The sequence below is a fragment of the Anoplophora glabripennis genome, unplaced genomic scaffold (assembly GCF_000390285.2).
Source record: "Anoplophora glabripennis isolate ALB-LARVAE unplaced genomic scaffold, Agla_2.0 scaffold2, whole genome shotgun sequence".
Taxonomy (NCBI): domain Eukaryota; kingdom Metazoa; phylum Arthropoda; class Insecta; order Coleoptera; family Cerambycidae; genus Anoplophora; species Anoplophora glabripennis.
In genome coordinates, this window is record NW_019416325.1 from 2,337,888 (window position 1) to 2,356,060 (window position 18,173).

Genomic DNA, 18,173 nt, shown 5'->3' on the forward strand with positions numbered 1-18,173 from the left:
TGCTTAGTTAATAAAATACAGCTTTAGTAGTATTTTGGCCATATTCATTTAGCTCTTGATTATAAGAAAAGCTACATGCCTATTGTACTTTGTCTAGAGACTAGGGGCATATTTATTAGGATGCTAAATGCATATAATTAAAAAAAAATACAGCTTAAAAATCGTTTGATTTAAGTTTTTTATTGATTTGAACATATTTGCCTTCGTAAGATGATACAGGAACGTACTGATGATACTAGAACGTACTCTTGTACACAGAAGACGATCTTAGATCAAAAATATACGAAGAAGAAGAAGCAGCATAATTATGATTATGTGATGTGTTTAGGTTGTTGTTTACTTTCAATGTTTAGTGGTATTTGTCATTTCAATTCAAATTAAAGTTGGGCGTGCCGTTGTAAACAGGTAACGAAAAATGAGGGTTCTATTTTATTTTGCTTATTTTAATTAATTTCAGAATTACAGAATTAATCTAATCATGGTTTTATTAAATTCATGCTGGTCTCCATGTATTTGGACAGACAAGTTAAAAACTGGCTGTGTAGCTATTGCTTATTACACAGTAGCTATGAGTATTGTATTAATGACATTTATTGTATTTGACATGAGAGGAGGTGATTCTACACAACTATATAATCCTTTATTTGAAGCAGATGTAAGATACTGTAAGTATTAGTATATTATTGTGTCACTGTTTGTTTGGTTATATTTTTACTGTAATCTCATTAAATTTGAATATTAAAAGTTTTGGCTATGCTTTTGTAATGTATGTATTGTTTTTCATAGCGATGCAAGTTGTTGGAGTGTTGCTTATTGTGTATTTCATTGCCTTAATCTGTTCAGCGATATGGTTAGTTGTGGGCATAAATAAGTTTATTAGAGGCTTTATGGTCCCATGGATGGTATTCTTTGGAATAGCCATAATGTTTCAGTTATGTTTTGGACTGTGGCTTCTTGGTGGCTATTATATTTATGTAAGTAATATAAAAAATGTCAAAGATTTTAATTGTGCAGTTGCTCCCATTTATTGAAAACTCCACATATCTAATTAATTTTATTTTCCCATAAATTAGGGGGCTAGTAAAATTAATAAATTAATCGTAATCAGTTAGTACTAAATTATTGTTTTCTAGCCATCAGATAGTTATACATAATTTCAGTCATTAAATTTTTCAGCTTCATGTGAAAACATACATCATACAGATTTAGCTTATTGCCACTCAGAAAAAAAGAATTTTATAAAGTACAAGTGTCTATAAGCCATCTGCGTCTATGTATAGGGTTGCCATATATCATATATAAAAAGTCTGAAAAAGTAAAATGAAAATATAATGGGAAACATTGCCAAGTAATAACGTGAAAAATATACATACTTATGACTAAAGTGCATCTTTTAATACTAAGAGCAAAGTTTTGATCAAGGGATTAAAACTTTGGTCCCGAGATATATACCTACACTATTTTGTGTACTGTGTGTCCAGAAATAATCAGAATTAATTGTTAATGTCAAAAAAAGATGTCATGACAATGTTTTTTTACAATTGTCAGATTACTTTGGCAAATAGGTAAAAATGATACTTTATTTTCTGAGATTGTGGACTGAAAAGGTACGTTCAATCAACGAAGTGCAACATTTCAAAAATTATTGATACGACGCACTATTTTATAAATATATGGTTTAATATTTTATTTTTCCTCCCAATTTTAAGTGAATTGTAGGTTGTATATCGATATTTATGAGTTTTGTTTTAAATATCTAACCTGCACTGTCCCATATCTCTGTTTAAAAATTATAGCTACTCTATACAAGATTATTTACCAACAGTTATTTTAATTTTTTTTATAGCTTGAATCCGTCTTGTACACTTTTGTGATATGGTGTTGGATGGCATATAATGTGAGTATTTCATATTAATGAATCAACAAATATTAATAAATATATGGTTACAGATTTACCTGTGGTTGGTAGTTTACTCCCAGTATAAAGTGATTGAAGATATGCAATCCCCTAATATTGAACTGCTGTGGCCTTAACTGTGAATTTTACTTTTTAACTTGTTTATAGTCCGTCCATTTTTACATTTTTTTCATGAATGTAACATAAAAGCATGTTACTTGTATTTTATTAGTTATATTTTGTATTTTTTTATTATACTCTTTGACATTGTTTTTTATGATAAATAAAAATATTTTTAACACATCCTTTTCTTATATAATAGTTTACTGGTTTATATAGGTTTAGTTCATTTACACATACAATATGATAAAGAAAGAAGGTAAGGCTTTGTGTGGAATATTGTTATTAGGAAAGGGAAGTTTTCTTAAAATACTTTATTTATATGAAAGCTGCTTATGGTACAATAAAACAAAATAACCGAAATATTGATATGTAATTAATAAAAATACAAATTGACAATAACAGCGCAATTGTATACTTGTTCATAAATAAATGATTATAATATATAGTATATTAGTGTTACTGCCAAATAAAATTAATAATAAATATACAATAATTTCGAGCTCTATACAACATTAGCAAAATATTTTAAAATTTAAAACTGGATGACTAACTCCCATTCTCATCATCTAAAAACTCAACATGCGTAAAGGGAAAATATCCCACTTTACCATTCAGTTCACCTTCCCACTGTCCATTTATATTAGTTTTTGTTACAGTTATTATATCTCCAATTTCTAATTTTAAAGCTGTATCATCATAAGCATTTGGAACTCGAACTTGTTTCACTCTAGCTTTAGCTGGCAATTTTCGCTAAAAGTGAAAAAAATAAGTAATAATTTTACACGAAGAACTAAAAACATAAATCATAAATATCTTTCAAGAGATGATTGTTTACAAGACAAGTATTGTATTTTTTTTAAGATTCTTATTTATTTTAACATATACAGTAAGAAATGTCTTGATAATCCAAATTTTAGTTAATTGGTTCAATGCAATACATTATCATATTCTGTGTAAAGAAAAATGGATTAATTTTGATTTATGTTCCTTGATTTAATGGTTTTTACAAATAAACAACTATGTATATGTATATAAATACATATATAATTAAAGTAAAGTAAGGTAATCTGGATTTTTCACAAATCTAGATCATCATTGTCTTAATTTATCTGATTTATTCATGTGTTACTGTAATAAAATGTATATGTAGTAAATTACTAGTAGTTTGCAACATTGAACAACAAAATTTCAACTATAATTATTACTTATTGGGTTAGGTATTTTTTTATTTATTATTGTACAAACCTGCATTTGATTTCGTTTAGCGGCTTCGGCTTGTAAAACTGTATTACTGACAGGACCACCCGAACCTGGACGAGGAAGATCTATAGGAGAATGGTCTTCTTCTATCTACAAAAGTAGAATATGTACAATTAAAATCTTTACATATATAGCCGATCTAATTCTTAATTAGTTAATTTTCAATGAAATAATTTTATCAAGGTTCAAGTGATAATACTAGAGAGAAAAAAAATGTGTTAGGAATAGATAAACATATATGTAAAAAATTAACTACTGCAACAACTTGCAAATACATATCTGATATAGTCGAGCGATTTTAAGACTTACTTTTTGCACATAGGGTACTGGTATGGAACCTTTTTTCCCATCTCTATTTTTTGCAGTCCACCACTGTTCCTCATCTTTAAATATTATTGTTAAAATATCACCTTTTTTAAAGCACAAATCATCTTTTTCCTACAATGAAATGAAATTTTTTACAAGGCTTAAATATTTTTATAAATATTAAAATACTTACTTTGCCTTCAAAATCAAATTTTGCAATAACTTTTTCAATCTTCTTGCTAGCAGGCCTAATGAGAGGTGTAGTATCTAAGTAATGTAATTTATAAAATGAAAGAACATCTTCCACACGTTTAAAAACTTGATCTCCAATTTTATAATGTTTTTGATCATTCTGTTGAATTGTTTTAATTATATAATGACTCACTTTACTATCTTCCCTGAAATTACAAAGTTGCATCTGTGATTTGATAAAAAAATATAATTTCAAACATACTTAACACATAAAACATAATCTCCACTGCTAGTTTTACTTTCCCTAACTAGAAAAACACCACCTTCTCGTTCAGCCATAAGCAAATCGGTAGCTTCCTGTCGGCTAATAGCCCCAAAAAACCAACTAAAACATAAAAAAATTAATATATGTAAAATATTATTTATAATTAACATACACGTTCCAATCCTCATGATCAAAGGAACTAGCCATCATATTTTATTAAGTATTAAACACTGCTTTTGCTTATGCAAAAAATTTTATCAAGATTGACATTTTCACTCACAATATGAATTAAGTTATAGAATACATTATATTACAAGACTATTCACAAATAAACACTAATTAGACTACACATGAAGTATTCCTGTTAAAAGTAATAATTGTTTTTAATTAATAATTCTTTGGTTAAGTTCTTTTAACCTTCCTCATTTTGTGCTACTCTATAATGAATAAAATAATTTATAATGCAACAATTTAAAGAACTATATGTATTTCACAATGTTTTTCGTTAAAATAAAATTTTGATAGATTTTTTTCGTAAATCTTAATGGAAAAACCTTCCAGAACCACTAATATGGCGACTACCAAAACCCCAGAACTGTCACTGCTGTTATCTGTCACTCAATAGCTTACTTATCAGTGGTTCTCAATAGTTTCACTATAGGAATCTTTGTATAATGGTAGTGAACTTAGCTACAAAATATTGATAAGCAATTTCGTAATAACAACGTATTCCCATTTTAAAATTATAGCTGTGAAAACTACAACTAATTACAATGTTACATGCTGTATGTACTCTGATTTTTTCTAATTTATATATAATCTTTTAAAATTAAATAACCAAGGCAACTACATAATTTTATCTGATAAGGTACTTATTTAGATGTACCTACCTACAGTAGTAATCTTCGAGCATATACCTACACTAGGCAAGTTCGGTATTAACGTCTAGACGCTCCAGATGTGTTTTGTTCTTTTCTAATTGTATGAGATGAAAAGACAAAGAGATACATCTAGAGCATCTAGATGTTAATACCGAACTTGCCTACTATATGCTCGATAATACAGTAATAGTTCGAAATATTTAATTACGTGTACATTATAATCACATCTCTTACAAATAAATACACAATGAATCAAGTTTCAATTTTGATGGAAATTTGCGGATAAACGAAAATGTTCACAATTATTTGAAAATTATTTGAATTTTTTAGTAAGTAGAAGAATGAGTAATTATTATTTTTTAAACTTTTCTAAAATTACGAAAAGTAGGTAATGTACCTAATATATAAATATGTCGACAGCCAAGAATAATATGGTAAAAATTAGATATAAAACTATGTAAACTGCCACTGTGTCGTAACTCTTGTAACTTCGTGGAGTTAGATCGAGTTAAATTTAGTTTTAACTCCATATTATTTAACACAGAGTATACTTACCTTCCGGTTTGTTTGATAGTTACTGATTTTTAATTTTGTAATATTATATTCAACATTTTAAAAAGTACCCAACATCACAAGGGGAACAGGAAATCAATCAGTGTAAAATGTCAAAATGAAGACGATGTGTACCTAAGTTGTTAATAAGTAAATAGGAAAATAGGTATTTAGTGACAAAATGTGAAAAATATATTGAGAGAAAACTTCTTACTTATATATATATATATATTATAGATCAAGATAAAATTAAACATAAAATATTAATTATAATTACTTATTAATAGTTAATATATCGGCAGTTCTCACCTATACCTACTACTACTGTAAGATCGATATCTTTTAAATTGTTTTAGAATTAAAGTTATAGTTGTTACAATTATTGTAGTTAGAGTGGAATATAAATATATATTTGTTATGAATGCGCTATTCTATGTTATTTTCGAATTTCTTGTCATAAATACCGAAAATGCTTTTCGGTTAATAAGAGGTGCATCAGAAATATTTTCCCTTATTAATGAGTAATAAAGTTGTTATCACACTCAGTCACCGCATCCTAGTAAAAAAGTAGTGAAAACTTAGAGTCGGCGGGGCGGTCGATTCTTGCGTCTTCCTTCTCAATGACTATTTTCTTATAGCAAATTGTAGTGAGCAGTGTATCAGTGTTTTCGCGATATCGCAGTGCACGTTATGATTTGAACCGGTCTTATAGTTTTGCAATAATCAATGTGATTATTACTTACTGGATTTGCAAGAGGTTTGAAGGTATTTCATGTACACAGTCAGCAAAGCCTTTACACTTATATGCAAGTAATATATTTTTGTTTCATACTAGAATTACTATTAAGTGTGTATCTGCATATTGAAAACAAAATGTGAACTTATCCAGTTGTTTAAACTTCTTTAGTTGCATATATTATGTATCGACACATTTTATTTATATCTAGAAATATTGACAATATTATATTATATCTTATAACATGCTGATCAAAAACAAGCAATATAAAAACAAATACGTTTTTTGTGGAATCACAAAAGATCGAGGTAAAAAAGGAAGAACAGTCAATATTTTAAGCGAACGAACTAAAAACTGTTTAAATTTGTTATATATATTTGTTTAATTTTCTATAATTGTAAATATGTTATTAGTTTAATTTTTAGTAATGCCTTTATAATTTTTTTTATTTTACTATACATTTTTTAAAGTACTTTTTGATATAGATTATCTTTCTATATAGAAAAAAGTTTCTGTAAAAATATGAGCTGCCGTCCACATCCCCACACGACATAATTATACTATCATAATCATGTCACTAAATACAAGCCACTGTAGTATATTTTTTTAGATCAGCTATCCAGTTTGTTGGGTGAAATGCACAGAATTTAATTTTATTGTAAAATACAGTCCTCAAATAAGAAAAAAAAGAGTTCCCATGAACACAGGTCGGAAAATGCTTAGTTTCCAAGATATAGGGTGTTCAAACATTTGAAAATTTGCACATGCACATTTTATTTTTTAAAGATAAAATGATAACTATGAGCTAAAACTCAAGGAAGAGTAAAACTGGGAGACCTAGGTAAAATTTTACCCAATCATTCGCGGTGTGGCATTTTTTTCATTTATTTAAGACCCGAACTTTAACAACTGAAAATTTTTATAGAAAAAAAATTTCATGTAATCAAATTTTATTCTGTTTAACAAAACGACTAACAAAGCTTAAATAATTTGTTCTTGAAAATGTGTAATTTTAAATAATATAATAATTTTTAATTTAATAATAATTTTTAAAAAACGCAACAATGTTCGTCACACGAAGAAAACGGAGCAACATTTTACCCAAGCTCCTGAGATTCTAATTCGTATTTATCGTTTTGTCTTATAAAGGATAATGAACAAATAATAAAAAACATAATATATCTTTGTAAGTTTTGTGTTTTGAATATACTAAAAAAAATGTAATGCCATTCTCACGATGTTCTGGCTTTTCGTTCTTGTTAGGATTTGCTATTAATTAGAATTAATTCGAAATTTAAAATCCTAAACTCCGAATGGATAAAATTAAATGAACAAATATTTCATTTCAAGGCATTGTTATAATAATCATAAAGCTACTTTTTCAATTCATAATTTTTTGTTGTTGCATGTCTGTTTAAATATTTTACAGGTATTAATCCATTCAGTTTCGCTCTCGATTTCGCTTCTAAATACAAATTTTTAATTGGTGCCAAAAATTTTTTTTAATATAATTGTAGTTTCTGAAATCATTTGTGGCATATTTTAATTTACTTTCTGTATTCGAATATTGAACTTACTTTGAAAGTAATAAAAATGAGAAGGCCCTAGCGAGATATAATATTATGAGAAAATTCTTTATCATTTGAAGCAAGTAAAATAAAAGTAGATAAATAAATTTATTTTTAAATTTTTTCATGTATTTGTGTTAGAGCTTAAAGTTTTTCAGGGAGATCTTAAGTCGGCTTCAAATGACGTGGTCATATGTCAAATATTTGTGAAATGTAAACAAATGCCATATCGTGTTGATGTTGCATGTCGGTACGTTCAAAAGCATGTCTATGGAGACATGCTTTTTGAACTAGAAATATTCGTCAAAGCTGTTTATATTTATATTTAAGGAAATATTTGTCATGTTTTCGTATTTCACGTCGCATCGCTGTGAATTTTGAACAAATAACCTGCAATTAATCTGCAATTATTGGATACATTTATTACTGACAAACATTGGTGAGTGACTGCATCGTCTGTGACATCGCCTGGTTACGGCCCCGACCTGTATTGGCATAAAAACAGTTCATGTGTTTTTTATATAATTTTTATTGTTTTGTTAATACGAGATTTTTAGTTTACGTAAAGATTAAGAAAAACAAAATGAAATAATTTAAACAAAATTATAGTAAAATCGTATTAAGATTTTCACGAGCATCTGTTGAAAAATTGTATTCAAATGAAATGTAAAATAGTTTTAAAATACCTGTGCTTATCATTCTATATCAAATATATTACAAAGTTGTAGGGAAATGTAAATATTCCATATATTTTGGTTAATAAAGTTAAGAACTTAACATACTTTCGTTTTTATTCTCTTGTATGTACTACTTGTAAACAGATGTGCAATATGTAATATCAATAATAATGTATCTTAATGGTGTTGTCAAGAGGTGACTTTCTAGGTGGGTTGATGATCTATTACATCTTGCCCACAGGTTTATTATCTGTCAATTGATTTAAAATTCATTAAAGAAAAATTAAAAATTGTTCGGGAGCCATTACAGACATTCCCTAAGTGTGGTTCGTTATTTTATTATTATTATACTTATTTACAAGTCATAATAGTTTTAAACATTAAACTGGAAATTGGTATAGTCTAGATAAAAAAGTCTTAAGTTACGATTAAATCAGGCCAATACGTTTCTATAAACAAAACTGGTAGGTAGCATAGATCGCCTAGAAGCTGTCGATATAATTTGTTGTAGGTGTCGGCTGTGTTGACAAATTGTTAATATTTTAATAACTTTTCCATATTTATTTGAATAGATAAATTATATGAACTCAAGCAATTGCTTAATTGGATTTTATTACTAATTAATTTAAATAGAGCAACCACGCATATTCACACTAACGCGTTATGAACTAGGATTGGATTGTATGGCCTTGTGGTATTTGTTTTGTTGTTTGTAAAGCATTTCATTTAATAATATATTGTAGTCTTAAAGGTATAGTAAGTAATCTGGTATCATTCACGTTTACTATCTACACACAAGTTTTGTCTCTCTCTTCGTGCAACGAACTAACAGTGAAAGGTAATTACTATTAACTGACGGGGAGATATTATTCGCGGATGTATATAAATTATTTTTTATATCTTAAGGTAAAAACGTCCTGACTAAGCCACATTGTTATTAGTAGGTCCTTATTTTATTAAAATTACCTGTATTATCATATTAAAAATGTTAACTAAATCTAACTTCCATTTTACGATATTTTAAATACTTCTGTTTTTCTCATTATTCTCTTAAGTTGGACTCCTTACGTGTATAGAGTAACCCGGTAGGAATTTTGTAAAAAATTATATTTTGCAGCTCGATTTGCAGCAAGTAGTTTTTTAACGCATATGTATCCAGTAATTATTATGCTGATGTAATAAAAACATTTGACAGCTCAAGATATTTTAATCAATAGGCCCTGTATATTCAAATTACATAAGCAATTAGGCGACAGGTCTAGGCGACTGCTAACAAACGTGGGTTGTTAAGAAGATATCAAGCATATTAGAACAAACAGTTAGACACAAGCCTTGATAGTACTTGTGTTATTAAAACAGCGCATCGTGGGATGGTACCATACCCGTGTTGGATACCCTGAATTCTATGCTTAACTGTTTCACAGACCTGTCAAGTGTGTAGGTCACTAGAAATAAATTGATACCGATCATAATAGGTCCATAAATATTACAACTTTGTTTACAGTAAAGTGTAAAAGAACGCTTCTACAATTTCCGAAAGAGAGGATAGTACCTACAACTTTCCTGTTTATTTATAAAATGTGTCGAAAAATAAAAGAGTTAGTTCATCTAAGAGTTGTTGAAATTTTATGTCCACAGGACTCATAGTTTCCTTTTTTTTTACCATCTATATGGGTATAAACTTAATTTTCTACTAACCTTTTTTCTTTAAAAGAGGCATGTTTTTGAAATAGTATCAGCTTTCTGACTGATGTTAAGAATTGCTACCGTAGTGTAGTTCAAGTCAAGTCAACGTTATTGTCATTATAATACCGATGATTCTGATGTATAGTGTTCTATATTGGTTTAATCAACAGCTATGAAAATTTCTGAGTAATACAAAATTTCATAATTTTCTCTTAATACTACCAACAAACCGATTTGATTTTACAAGTACGCATAGTAAATTTGTGGTTTTTCAAGAGAAATATCGTTTTTGATCCGCTTCTAATGATTAAATCAGTTCGTATTCGCTAAAAATGCTGCAAAATGTAAATTATGCGTATTATAGACTAACATTATTGTGAACGTGTAACAATAATTATTTTATTAATAGTGCCTACCTTCAACCGATAAATGAACTTGTCTGAAAGTTGTTTATTATTATATTTCCTAATCCGATAAAGCTTGCATGGGAAAAATTGTATATCCTGTATATAATTACCTTTTTTATAAATATTTTTCATAAGGATAGAATAATTGAATTAATAAATGTCTTAATGATATTTCACATTTCAAAAATATATCAGTACTTTCTTATACACAGAGCTGAGATGATATAAAGCACTAAAGTTAAAATATGCTATATGTGCATAACTTTTAAAGAACAGGTAAAATAATAGGAATTGTATATTTCAACGAAAATAATTCAGTGAAAAGATATTTGCCTGAAAGGACCTTGGCTACTTTGCCGTTACACACATTTCAAATATATAATGAAACTTATAGTAGGTACTTGGGCTCCCGAAAACAACAATTTGACTCATTATTCTAGGGAAATTTATAAATAAAAATTTATAGCCATAGGCATGCCACATGTGCGGGTAAATAGCTATGAAATTTGAGAGGAAATATGTACCAGGCAAATACAAATAGGGCGACCTTCAAAGATTCAATTCACGAAACTTATTTTTCTTATAGAAAATTATAACTTATATAAAATTATGGCCGCATGTTTATATGCGTTGTAACTAGGTTTCACGAATTAATACAATATAATCATATATACTGTGTATTTTTAATGCAATACGCATCAGGAAAACGTGTAATAGTTTTATTTCAGGTTGAAAATTACGTACATATTAGCTTTTCATTTCTTTTGAACGATTTGGAGGTTACTTAGAAATGTTTTATGAGGGAAGGTTTGCTTGAATCACCTAATACTATCGATAATAAAAAGAAAAACTGCAATAAAGTTTCACATTTCATATCATGAACTTCTTCCTTAGGTTTATTTATTATTATATAGCTATCTTTACGTAGGTAGTCGAAGTGGGCTGCGAGAAGCAGGCTATTTTTGTGTATAGTAAGCAAAGCAACCTTCTAAACAGCTTTTTTAAAATGCGAAAATATTAACGTAGGCTTTAATCTGGACGCAAATGAGCACGAAAACAAATATTATGAATGAGATGAAAACACATTTAATAAACACGCATCGCACCTTGAAGTTTGCTGTTTGATGGTATTATTTTTATAATATTTAAAAACAATAAAGATTGCTGTCTGTCTGTGTAATTTTGAGAGAAATGACACATTGAAAAGCGAATTATTTAAACAAAATTTAATTCCTTGTATATCAACTATAATTTCATAATTTTTAATTTATTTGCACGTACTAATTATTATTTTTTTTTTCAGAAAACGAAAATGAGAATTTTTAAACGACGATGTTCCGATCCGAACCCTCAATTAGAAAGTTTATCCACGCTTTCAGAAATTGATGGTAACCTGACAATAACCTCTCGTGTTCCAAGTTCTGAAAACTTTCTAGAAGCTAAAAAATCAAGTATGTAATTATGCTTTACTTTAGTTTTTGTTTTCCATACAATGTTTTAAATGTCATTTTGTTTCTATGTAGAATGTCGTGAATTTTTTGTTCTATTTTCAGATCTTTCCGGTTGGGGAAAAACTTGGGAAAAGCTGAAACGTGGTGACTCTTCAGAACAGTTACGAACAGATAAAAGTAAAAAGCGAAGTTGGGCCTCTTTAAAGAAAGAAAATGAAGATACAAAAAGTGTCCATAAGGATGCATATAAATCAGATCTACAGTTGTCTCAAACTGATTTAAGAAAAATTTATGATATGTATAGAAGTATGAATGATAGTTGTAGTAGACCCGATAAAACATTGAAGACTGGAAGAAAAGCTAAGTGTACATCAGAAAATTTGGAATTAAGTCAACAACAGCTGTTAGACTATTTAATAATGATGAAGCCGAATAACCAAGAACTTGATAAAATTTTCAGTGAAATATCAAATGATTCAAAAGATAATTCTGGAAGATTGAGTATTTTAACGGAAGAGAAAAAAAGCAAATCTAAATTTAGGTCATTATTTTCTCGATCGAGTAAATCAGATGATGAGTCAGACCTTAGATTACATCCTAAAAATTCGTCAACCGATAGTCTAACAAGTCTAATCAATTTTATAATGCCCAGAAGGTCTACTTCCAATATTTCACCCAATTTGCCACATAAATTTAAATCTGACGAAAGTGGATATGGAAGCGATTCAACTAAAGCGACTAGTATTGATTCTCCAATTGGATCCATTAAGTCACAAATAAGTAACGTATCAAACGATGAAACAAATGCTCAACATAAAGAAAACGTAACTACTAGCGATTTTTATAACGACGATACAGACACAGCCGAAGAAGGAGACAATGACAGAACTCTTACAAATTGGTGTCGAGGTACTTCTAAAAAACGTTCCAGATCTCGCAGCGATGATAACGACTCATTTTCGAAGAAGAAAAGTTTAAAATTGAAAAGGTCACCCTCAAAAAAAGAACAATTTAGGGCGCCCGCTGAAGACTTAAGTCAAAATTGTTGCCATAAATTAGACGGACTGAAATTAAACGAAGAGAAAATAGAAGAAAAGAAAAGTAAAATTAAAAATCAAACTTCAAAGATTCCTGAAAAAGAATTTAAATGCGTGAAATTGAAAATATCAAAAGGTGAATTCGTTGGTATTAAAATTGGACCGAATTACGGATGGGGCTCGACAATTAATTATATTATTACAGACATAATACCGCATTCAGCTGCATATAGGTAAAATATGTTTTTATAAATTAAATTATAAATATTTTGTTAATAGGCAGTCTTTTCAAACAGATTATCTGTTTCAGGACCGGCAATTTCAAAGTGGGTGACGAAGTGGTGAGTCTAAATGGAACCAGGATTAAGGGTTGTCCACTAAGTATAGCCAAAAGTTATTTGGAACCAGAAAATGGAGAACTGAAAGTTATGATAGCACGAATACCATCAGAATCTCCTACTAAACCAACTAAAAGACGAAATTCGTTTCTGCGAGATAACACATCGACTTTAAAACTTCCTCTGTTTAGTCCGAGGAAAGAAATATTTAGTCCTAGAAAAGAAATAAATTGCCCCAAAAAAGAAGAATTTAATCCGAAAAAGGATACATTTAGCTTGAAGAGGAATTTACTTAGCCCCAAAAAGGACGCACCTAACTCTAAAAATGGAACAGCTAACCCTAAAAAGGAATTAATCGTCACTAAAAAGGAAATATTTAGCCCTAAAAAAGACATTTTTAGCCCTAAAAAGGAAAATGCCCCTCTCAAAATACGTAAATACAGTTTGGCATCCAGTGTCTCAAATATCGACAGAAACAGATACGTTGGACTCTCTGACATTTTATCAATAAAAAATGGAAATGAATTGGAAAGTAAAGTGACCTTTAGTGAAGATCCACATACTTTAAAAAAAGATGATATAAATTTATTTAAGAAACCAGAGGCTGCTAAAACTTATGTTACGAGTCCCAAGGCTATTACGGGAATGAGAAAATTTTCGTATTCATCTGATATTTGCATAAAATCATCTAGTGGATTATCTGGGCTGCGAAGTCGAAATGAAAATAGTGGTGTACAAAAGAAGAAAGTGGTTTTCCACAAAGGACCAGGTTGCAAATCTCTTGGCTTTTCCATAGTTGGGGGCAAAGATTCACCAAGAGGTCCTATAGGGATTTATGTTAAAACGATATTTCAACAAGGACAGGCTGCTGAATCTGGGATAATGAAGGAAGGTAGGACATTTAATCATTCCTTAATATTTCTTTCGGATTCATTTTTTTTACTCCTTCCATTTAGTCATTTTCAGTTGTAAATCTGTTTTCCATTTCACTTTTTTTGTTTCTACCAATTGCCAGTGTCATTAGCATTTTTGATATTGTGGACTGACTTGATGTGATACCTATAATGTGTATTTCCTTGTATAAATTAATTACTTCTTCATTTGTTCTTCTAATCCATCCTTCATCTATTTTCTTTCCTCTAAATATTTTTCACAATGTTTTCCCTCCCACAACTATAGTCTCGTCTGTTCCAATTTGTTTAGGGCCCATGTTTCAGTGACATATATAACAAATTTTATTTTGTACAGCCTGTATTTAAAAATTATTATTCCATGTTTATCTTTATAGCAATTTGGTTTGGGTTGATATCAATTTCTCATTAACGAAATTGGTTTAAACTGCATTACTGAAGATTTTAGACTTCATTATTATGAACCTTGATTTAATATTAACGATACCATTTTATATTGTCTTTAATTAATTAATGTTGGTCATGAATTAAAAAAGAGCGTCAGTTTGTTGTCAATTGGCCACATATAAGTAATATCAAAAATTGTTATGGTATATCATAGTTAGAATAGATATTATTAGAATAATTATTCGATTGATTCATTTCCTTTAAATGGTGAAAAATGTGGTTTTTGTGGTGTTGATAACATAGAATGTAAATCATTTTTGCATAGTTTGTAATTAAAATTGTGTGATGATGCATTTAAAAATTAAATATTACTTTCTTCTTCCAAATTTCTTTTAGCTTTATTAAAAATGACTTCAAAAAACTATAATAAACATATTCATGAATATTTAAAGTTGTTTAAGATTAATTTTCTGTTTCTTTTAAATTTCTAGTCATTCTAATTGATTTTTCATTCATTCACATAATCCATAAATTCAGTTGGATATGTTCAGATATAATTTTTCAATAAATAGTGTAGTATGAAGCATATTTTTATTGCGAAGTAAATTGATTTCTAAAAATTTCAAACGGAACAAACGATAAACGGTTCTTCAGTGATGACCGTAGTCGTATACTTAGTCATAATACGGTAGGCAATATAAGATTGCTGCGGTTAAATTGGCGTCTGAATACACTTATAGTGAGTGATAATAAAAACCTACTTGACTATTATACATGACGTCAATAATGCATGTTATTCTTTGACCAAACCTAATGAATGATAGATAAACTCCTACTTTTACTTTTTTTTTTCATGAATTTCCACTATTTAGTAAAAATATACTTTGAAAAAACTTTTATTTATCCACTTGTTCCACCTGTAAAATTGCTGCCATTTAGAAAAGCATTTTTGTAAATGTTTAGTCCTAACTGATATGAGTATACTATCAGTTAAAAAGTATGTAATTCTATTAATTTATTCGGTGTATTCCTCTTGATTATAAAAAGTAATGAGTGTACCACTTTTAGGGGATGAAATAATTTCGATAAATGGTACCCCCTTCAAAGGATTGTCCCATCACGAAGCCGTGTCGCTTTTCAAAAATATTAAATGCGGGGAAGTTATAATGGAGATTGTTTGTCGCCCGCACTTCAAATTATATTCCAGTTCTGTGTGAATCTGTATAAATTTATGTCCAAATTTAGTCCATGTTGGTGCCATAATTAATGATTTTAAATGGACAAAAATTTAAAATAAGTTAATGTTTACCTACTATGGAATGGTTAATAATAATAACTATTCTTCTTATAATTAATAGAATCATGAAATAATTTAATATCCGTTTTAATTAATTTCTAGTAAAAGCTATTCTTTGCGTAGACATTAACTTATTTTAAATTCCTAAAAAACAATGTGTTCAGTAATTTAACCTCATTATTTTTTGTCTAGGAACAGATGATTTGATGTAATTTGTTGGTTTATGTTAAACATTAACAAAAATATCGAACTCCTTATGAGTAAATAATAATTATAAGGATACCGGATTAAAGAAAGTGCTGCCAATATTAGCCTCTCTTTATTTTTAATCCTGCTCGATTACCGCTAACTTTAATAACTATTTGGATATCCTAGGCACAAATATCTTGTTGCATAGTTCAATATTTAGTAGACTTGCATCTAAACGCACGGTATATTATTTGACAGTAATTAATTATTTTAATAATTAATTAATGTAATTTAATTATCCTCAAATTTAGTTGGATACTGTGGTTATTGTTTACAATGAGCAGTTAACCCATTGTTAATATATTCACTGTAATCAGTAGGTAAACCAGATGTCCTCTTCTTAATTTTTTTCATTTTTGATTTTGCTGTAACAGTAAGGGTCTAATTTTTATTTTTAATTTTACAAACGGGATAAACATTTGATTTGACTGATTTGATGTAGAGTTTTATTAAGGTTATTAGTTAATAGAAATATTATCAAATAGAATTAACTGTAACGACGTAATGTATAAATGTTATTTTTTGTAACACTGATTGCAGCAGCTTTACTAGATTAAGAATGTTGGTATTCACATGTGTACATATGTATCTGTAGTGTAATTACGTGTTTCTGTTTACAATATATATATAACTTAAAAAAAAAGAAAATCGTGCAATGGTACCTATATATTTATTTTGTAAAAATATTTCACTAATGAACATACCAGAAAAATCTGCTGTTGTTTCATATTTATATTTGAGTAACTATCTTGTTTTGTAATAGTTTGAAACTCTGCATTAATTCCTAAAACTTTAATATCCACTACTGACCAGATATTTTGATGTATCAAAATTGTGTTTCAGTTTAACTTAGTTACATTAAAAGGATGGATATTTGTGGGAGGCATTGAAATTAATTCCCAATTTCTAAAATAGATTTACAGTTAATTTAATAAAAGTTTAATTCGTCCCTCTAATTTGTGAAGTGTGCTCAGTTTGGTTTATATCACTTGCACTGTTTAGTATAGTAGAGATATGATTTCTGTTAGTTTGTTGGGTGCATTATAAGTAGTAATTATTGTATTTAATATTGTGTCTATGTGTTATTTTTGTATTTTTGTAATAAACAGTACTAACTACATGATTGTCTTTTTTAATTAAGTTATATAAAAAAATATTATATATTTGATTCGGCACCAGCGAATTGTTTGCCACTAAGAAATCATTACAACTGATGCATTTTAAGATAGATATTTAAAAAAATGCTTTTATTGACAAATATAATTAAAATAATATAAGTTTAAAAGTAGTCGGTTGAAATTCTAAGGATATTTTGTGTTAATTATTTGACAATGTTTTAATTGACGTTCTTATTTTACTATTTTGTAATACAGAATTGTCGGTTTTGTTTATTGTCACCACAGACTTCTAAGTATATAGAACTCTGTAATTGGCACTAATCAGAACTACCTACCAATAATTATTATATGAGAATTACATTAATCTATAACGTCTTTTTAAGGGCGAGTTCTCGATAAGACCGTTAGATGTCGATAGCGTAGTTAATTTAGTGATAAACAATCAAGAGCGAAAGTAGTTTTAATACAGGCAACCCACAGTTCACTTACAACAATACTTGGTTGCCTAACTGTACGAACAACTCAGATTTATTCAGGTAAATGGGAATTTTATAAAATTTATATGAAATACATATTTTATATGTGTACCTACTTAATATGTAATTAATTTTTTTTCACTTACTGTGTAGGGTGTATCCTAAATAAAAGGGACAACAAATTTAGGACAAGGTTCTGTTAAATGTCGGCAACTTAAAAAACTCGAAGAGAAATAAACTATAATAAGTTATAGACTTTATCAGATTGTGTTGAGGAATTTATTTTAAGAGGAAGTTGTCGAGTTTACATTTTAAATCCTTTACGCCAGACCGGACGGAAGTAGTTGGGTATAAGTTTA

The 18,173-nt window shown here is 28.6% G+C and overlaps 3 protein-coding genes across 9 annotated transcripts; 2 read left to right on the forward strand and 1 right to left on the reverse strand.

Moving 5' to 3' along the window:
• The first annotated feature begins 311 nt into the window (after positions 1 to 311).
• Positions 312 to 2,194, forward strand: LOC108916730. The gene is made up of 5 exons (XM_018723026.1): positions 312 to 405; positions 458 to 665; positions 787 to 974; positions 1,847 to 1,897; positions 1,951 to 2,194. Exons 2-5 carry the CDS (start codon positions 479 to 481, stop codon positions 2,032 to 2,034), a joined length of 510 nt encoding a protein of 169 aa, XP_018578542.1. The 5' UTR covers positions 312 to 405; positions 458 to 478; the 3' UTR covers positions 2,035 to 2,194.
• A 179-nt stretch (positions 2,195 to 2,373) lies between these two features.
• LOC108916486 (adapter molecule Crk) lies at positions 2,374 to 4,638 on the reverse strand. Its single transcript, XM_018722756.1, has 6 exons — positions 4,216 to 4,638; positions 4,041 to 4,163; positions 3,780 to 3,984; positions 3,590 to 3,718; positions 3,266 to 3,370; positions 2,374 to 2,770 (listed from the first exon to the last, which is right to left on the reverse strand). The coding sequence occupies exons 1-6, from the start codon at positions 4,251 to 4,253 to the stop codon at positions 2,567 to 2,569; spliced, it is 804 nt and encodes a 267-aa protein (XP_018578272.1). The 5' UTR covers positions 4,254 to 4,638; the 3' UTR covers positions 2,374 to 2,566.
• A 1,497-nt stretch (positions 4,639 to 6,135) lies between these two features.
• On the forward strand, positions 6,136 to 17,322 carry LOC108917030 (tyrosine-protein phosphatase non-receptor type 13-like). Of its 7 annotated transcripts, none has more exons than XM_018723451.1 (5): positions 6,136 to 6,286; positions 11,854 to 12,001; positions 12,104 to 13,271; positions 13,349 to 14,268; positions 15,743 to 17,322. In XM_018723451.1, exons 1-5 carry the CDS (start codon positions 6,281 to 6,283, stop codon positions 15,889 to 15,891), a joined length of 2,391 nt encoding a protein of 796 aa, XP_018578967.1. In that variant the 5' UTR covers positions 6,136 to 6,280; the 3' UTR covers positions 15,892 to 17,322. The 7 variants fall into 7 exon arrangements, with proteins under 7 accessions (XP_018578967.1, XP_018578970.1, XP_018578971.1 ...); XM_018723454.1 differs by having other exon boundaries at positions 6,136 to 6,282; XM_018723455.1 differs by having other exon boundaries at positions 6,136 to 6,241.
• Positions 17,323 to 18,173: the final 851 nt, after the last annotated feature.

Excerpts from the sequence above, each read along its gene's own strand:
- LOC108916730 (XM_018723026.1), top strand. The coding sequence starts at position 479 with ATGGTTTTATTAAATTCATGCTGGTCTCCATGTATTTGGACAGACAAG. Across the intron at positions 666-786 it reads TGAAGCAGATGTAAGATACT|CGATGCAAGTTGTTGGAGTG; the intron begins GTAAGTATTAGT and ends TGTTTTTCATAG. Across the intron at positions 1,898-1,950 it reads GGTGTTGGATGGCATATAAT|ATTTACCTGTGGTTGGTAGT; the intron begins GTGAGTATTTCA and ends ATATGGTTACAG.
- LOC108916486 (XM_018722756.1), bottom strand. The coding sequence starts at position 4,253 with ATGATGGCTAGTTCCTTTGATCATGAGGATTGGAACGT. Across the intron at positions 4,164-4,215 it reads GATCATGAGGATTGGAACGT|TTGGTTTTTTGGGGCTATTA; the intron begins GTATGTTAATTA and ends TTTATGTTTTAG. Across the intron at positions 3,985-4,040 it reads GATTATGTTTTATGTGTTAA|GGAAGATAGTAAAGTGAGTC; the intron begins GTATGTTTGAAA and ends TTGTAATTTCAG.
- LOC108917030 (XM_018723450.1), top strand. The coding sequence starts at position 10,803 with ATGTGCATAACTTTTAAAGAACAG. Across the intron at positions 10,827-11,853 it reads GCATAACTTTTAAAGAACAG|AAAACGAAAATGAGAATTTT; the intron begins GTAAAATAATAG and ends TTTTTTTTTCAG. Across the intron at positions 13,272-13,348 it reads CCGCATTCAGCTGCATATAG|GACCGGCAATTTCAAAGTGG; the intron begins GTAAAATATGTT and ends TATCTGTTTCAG.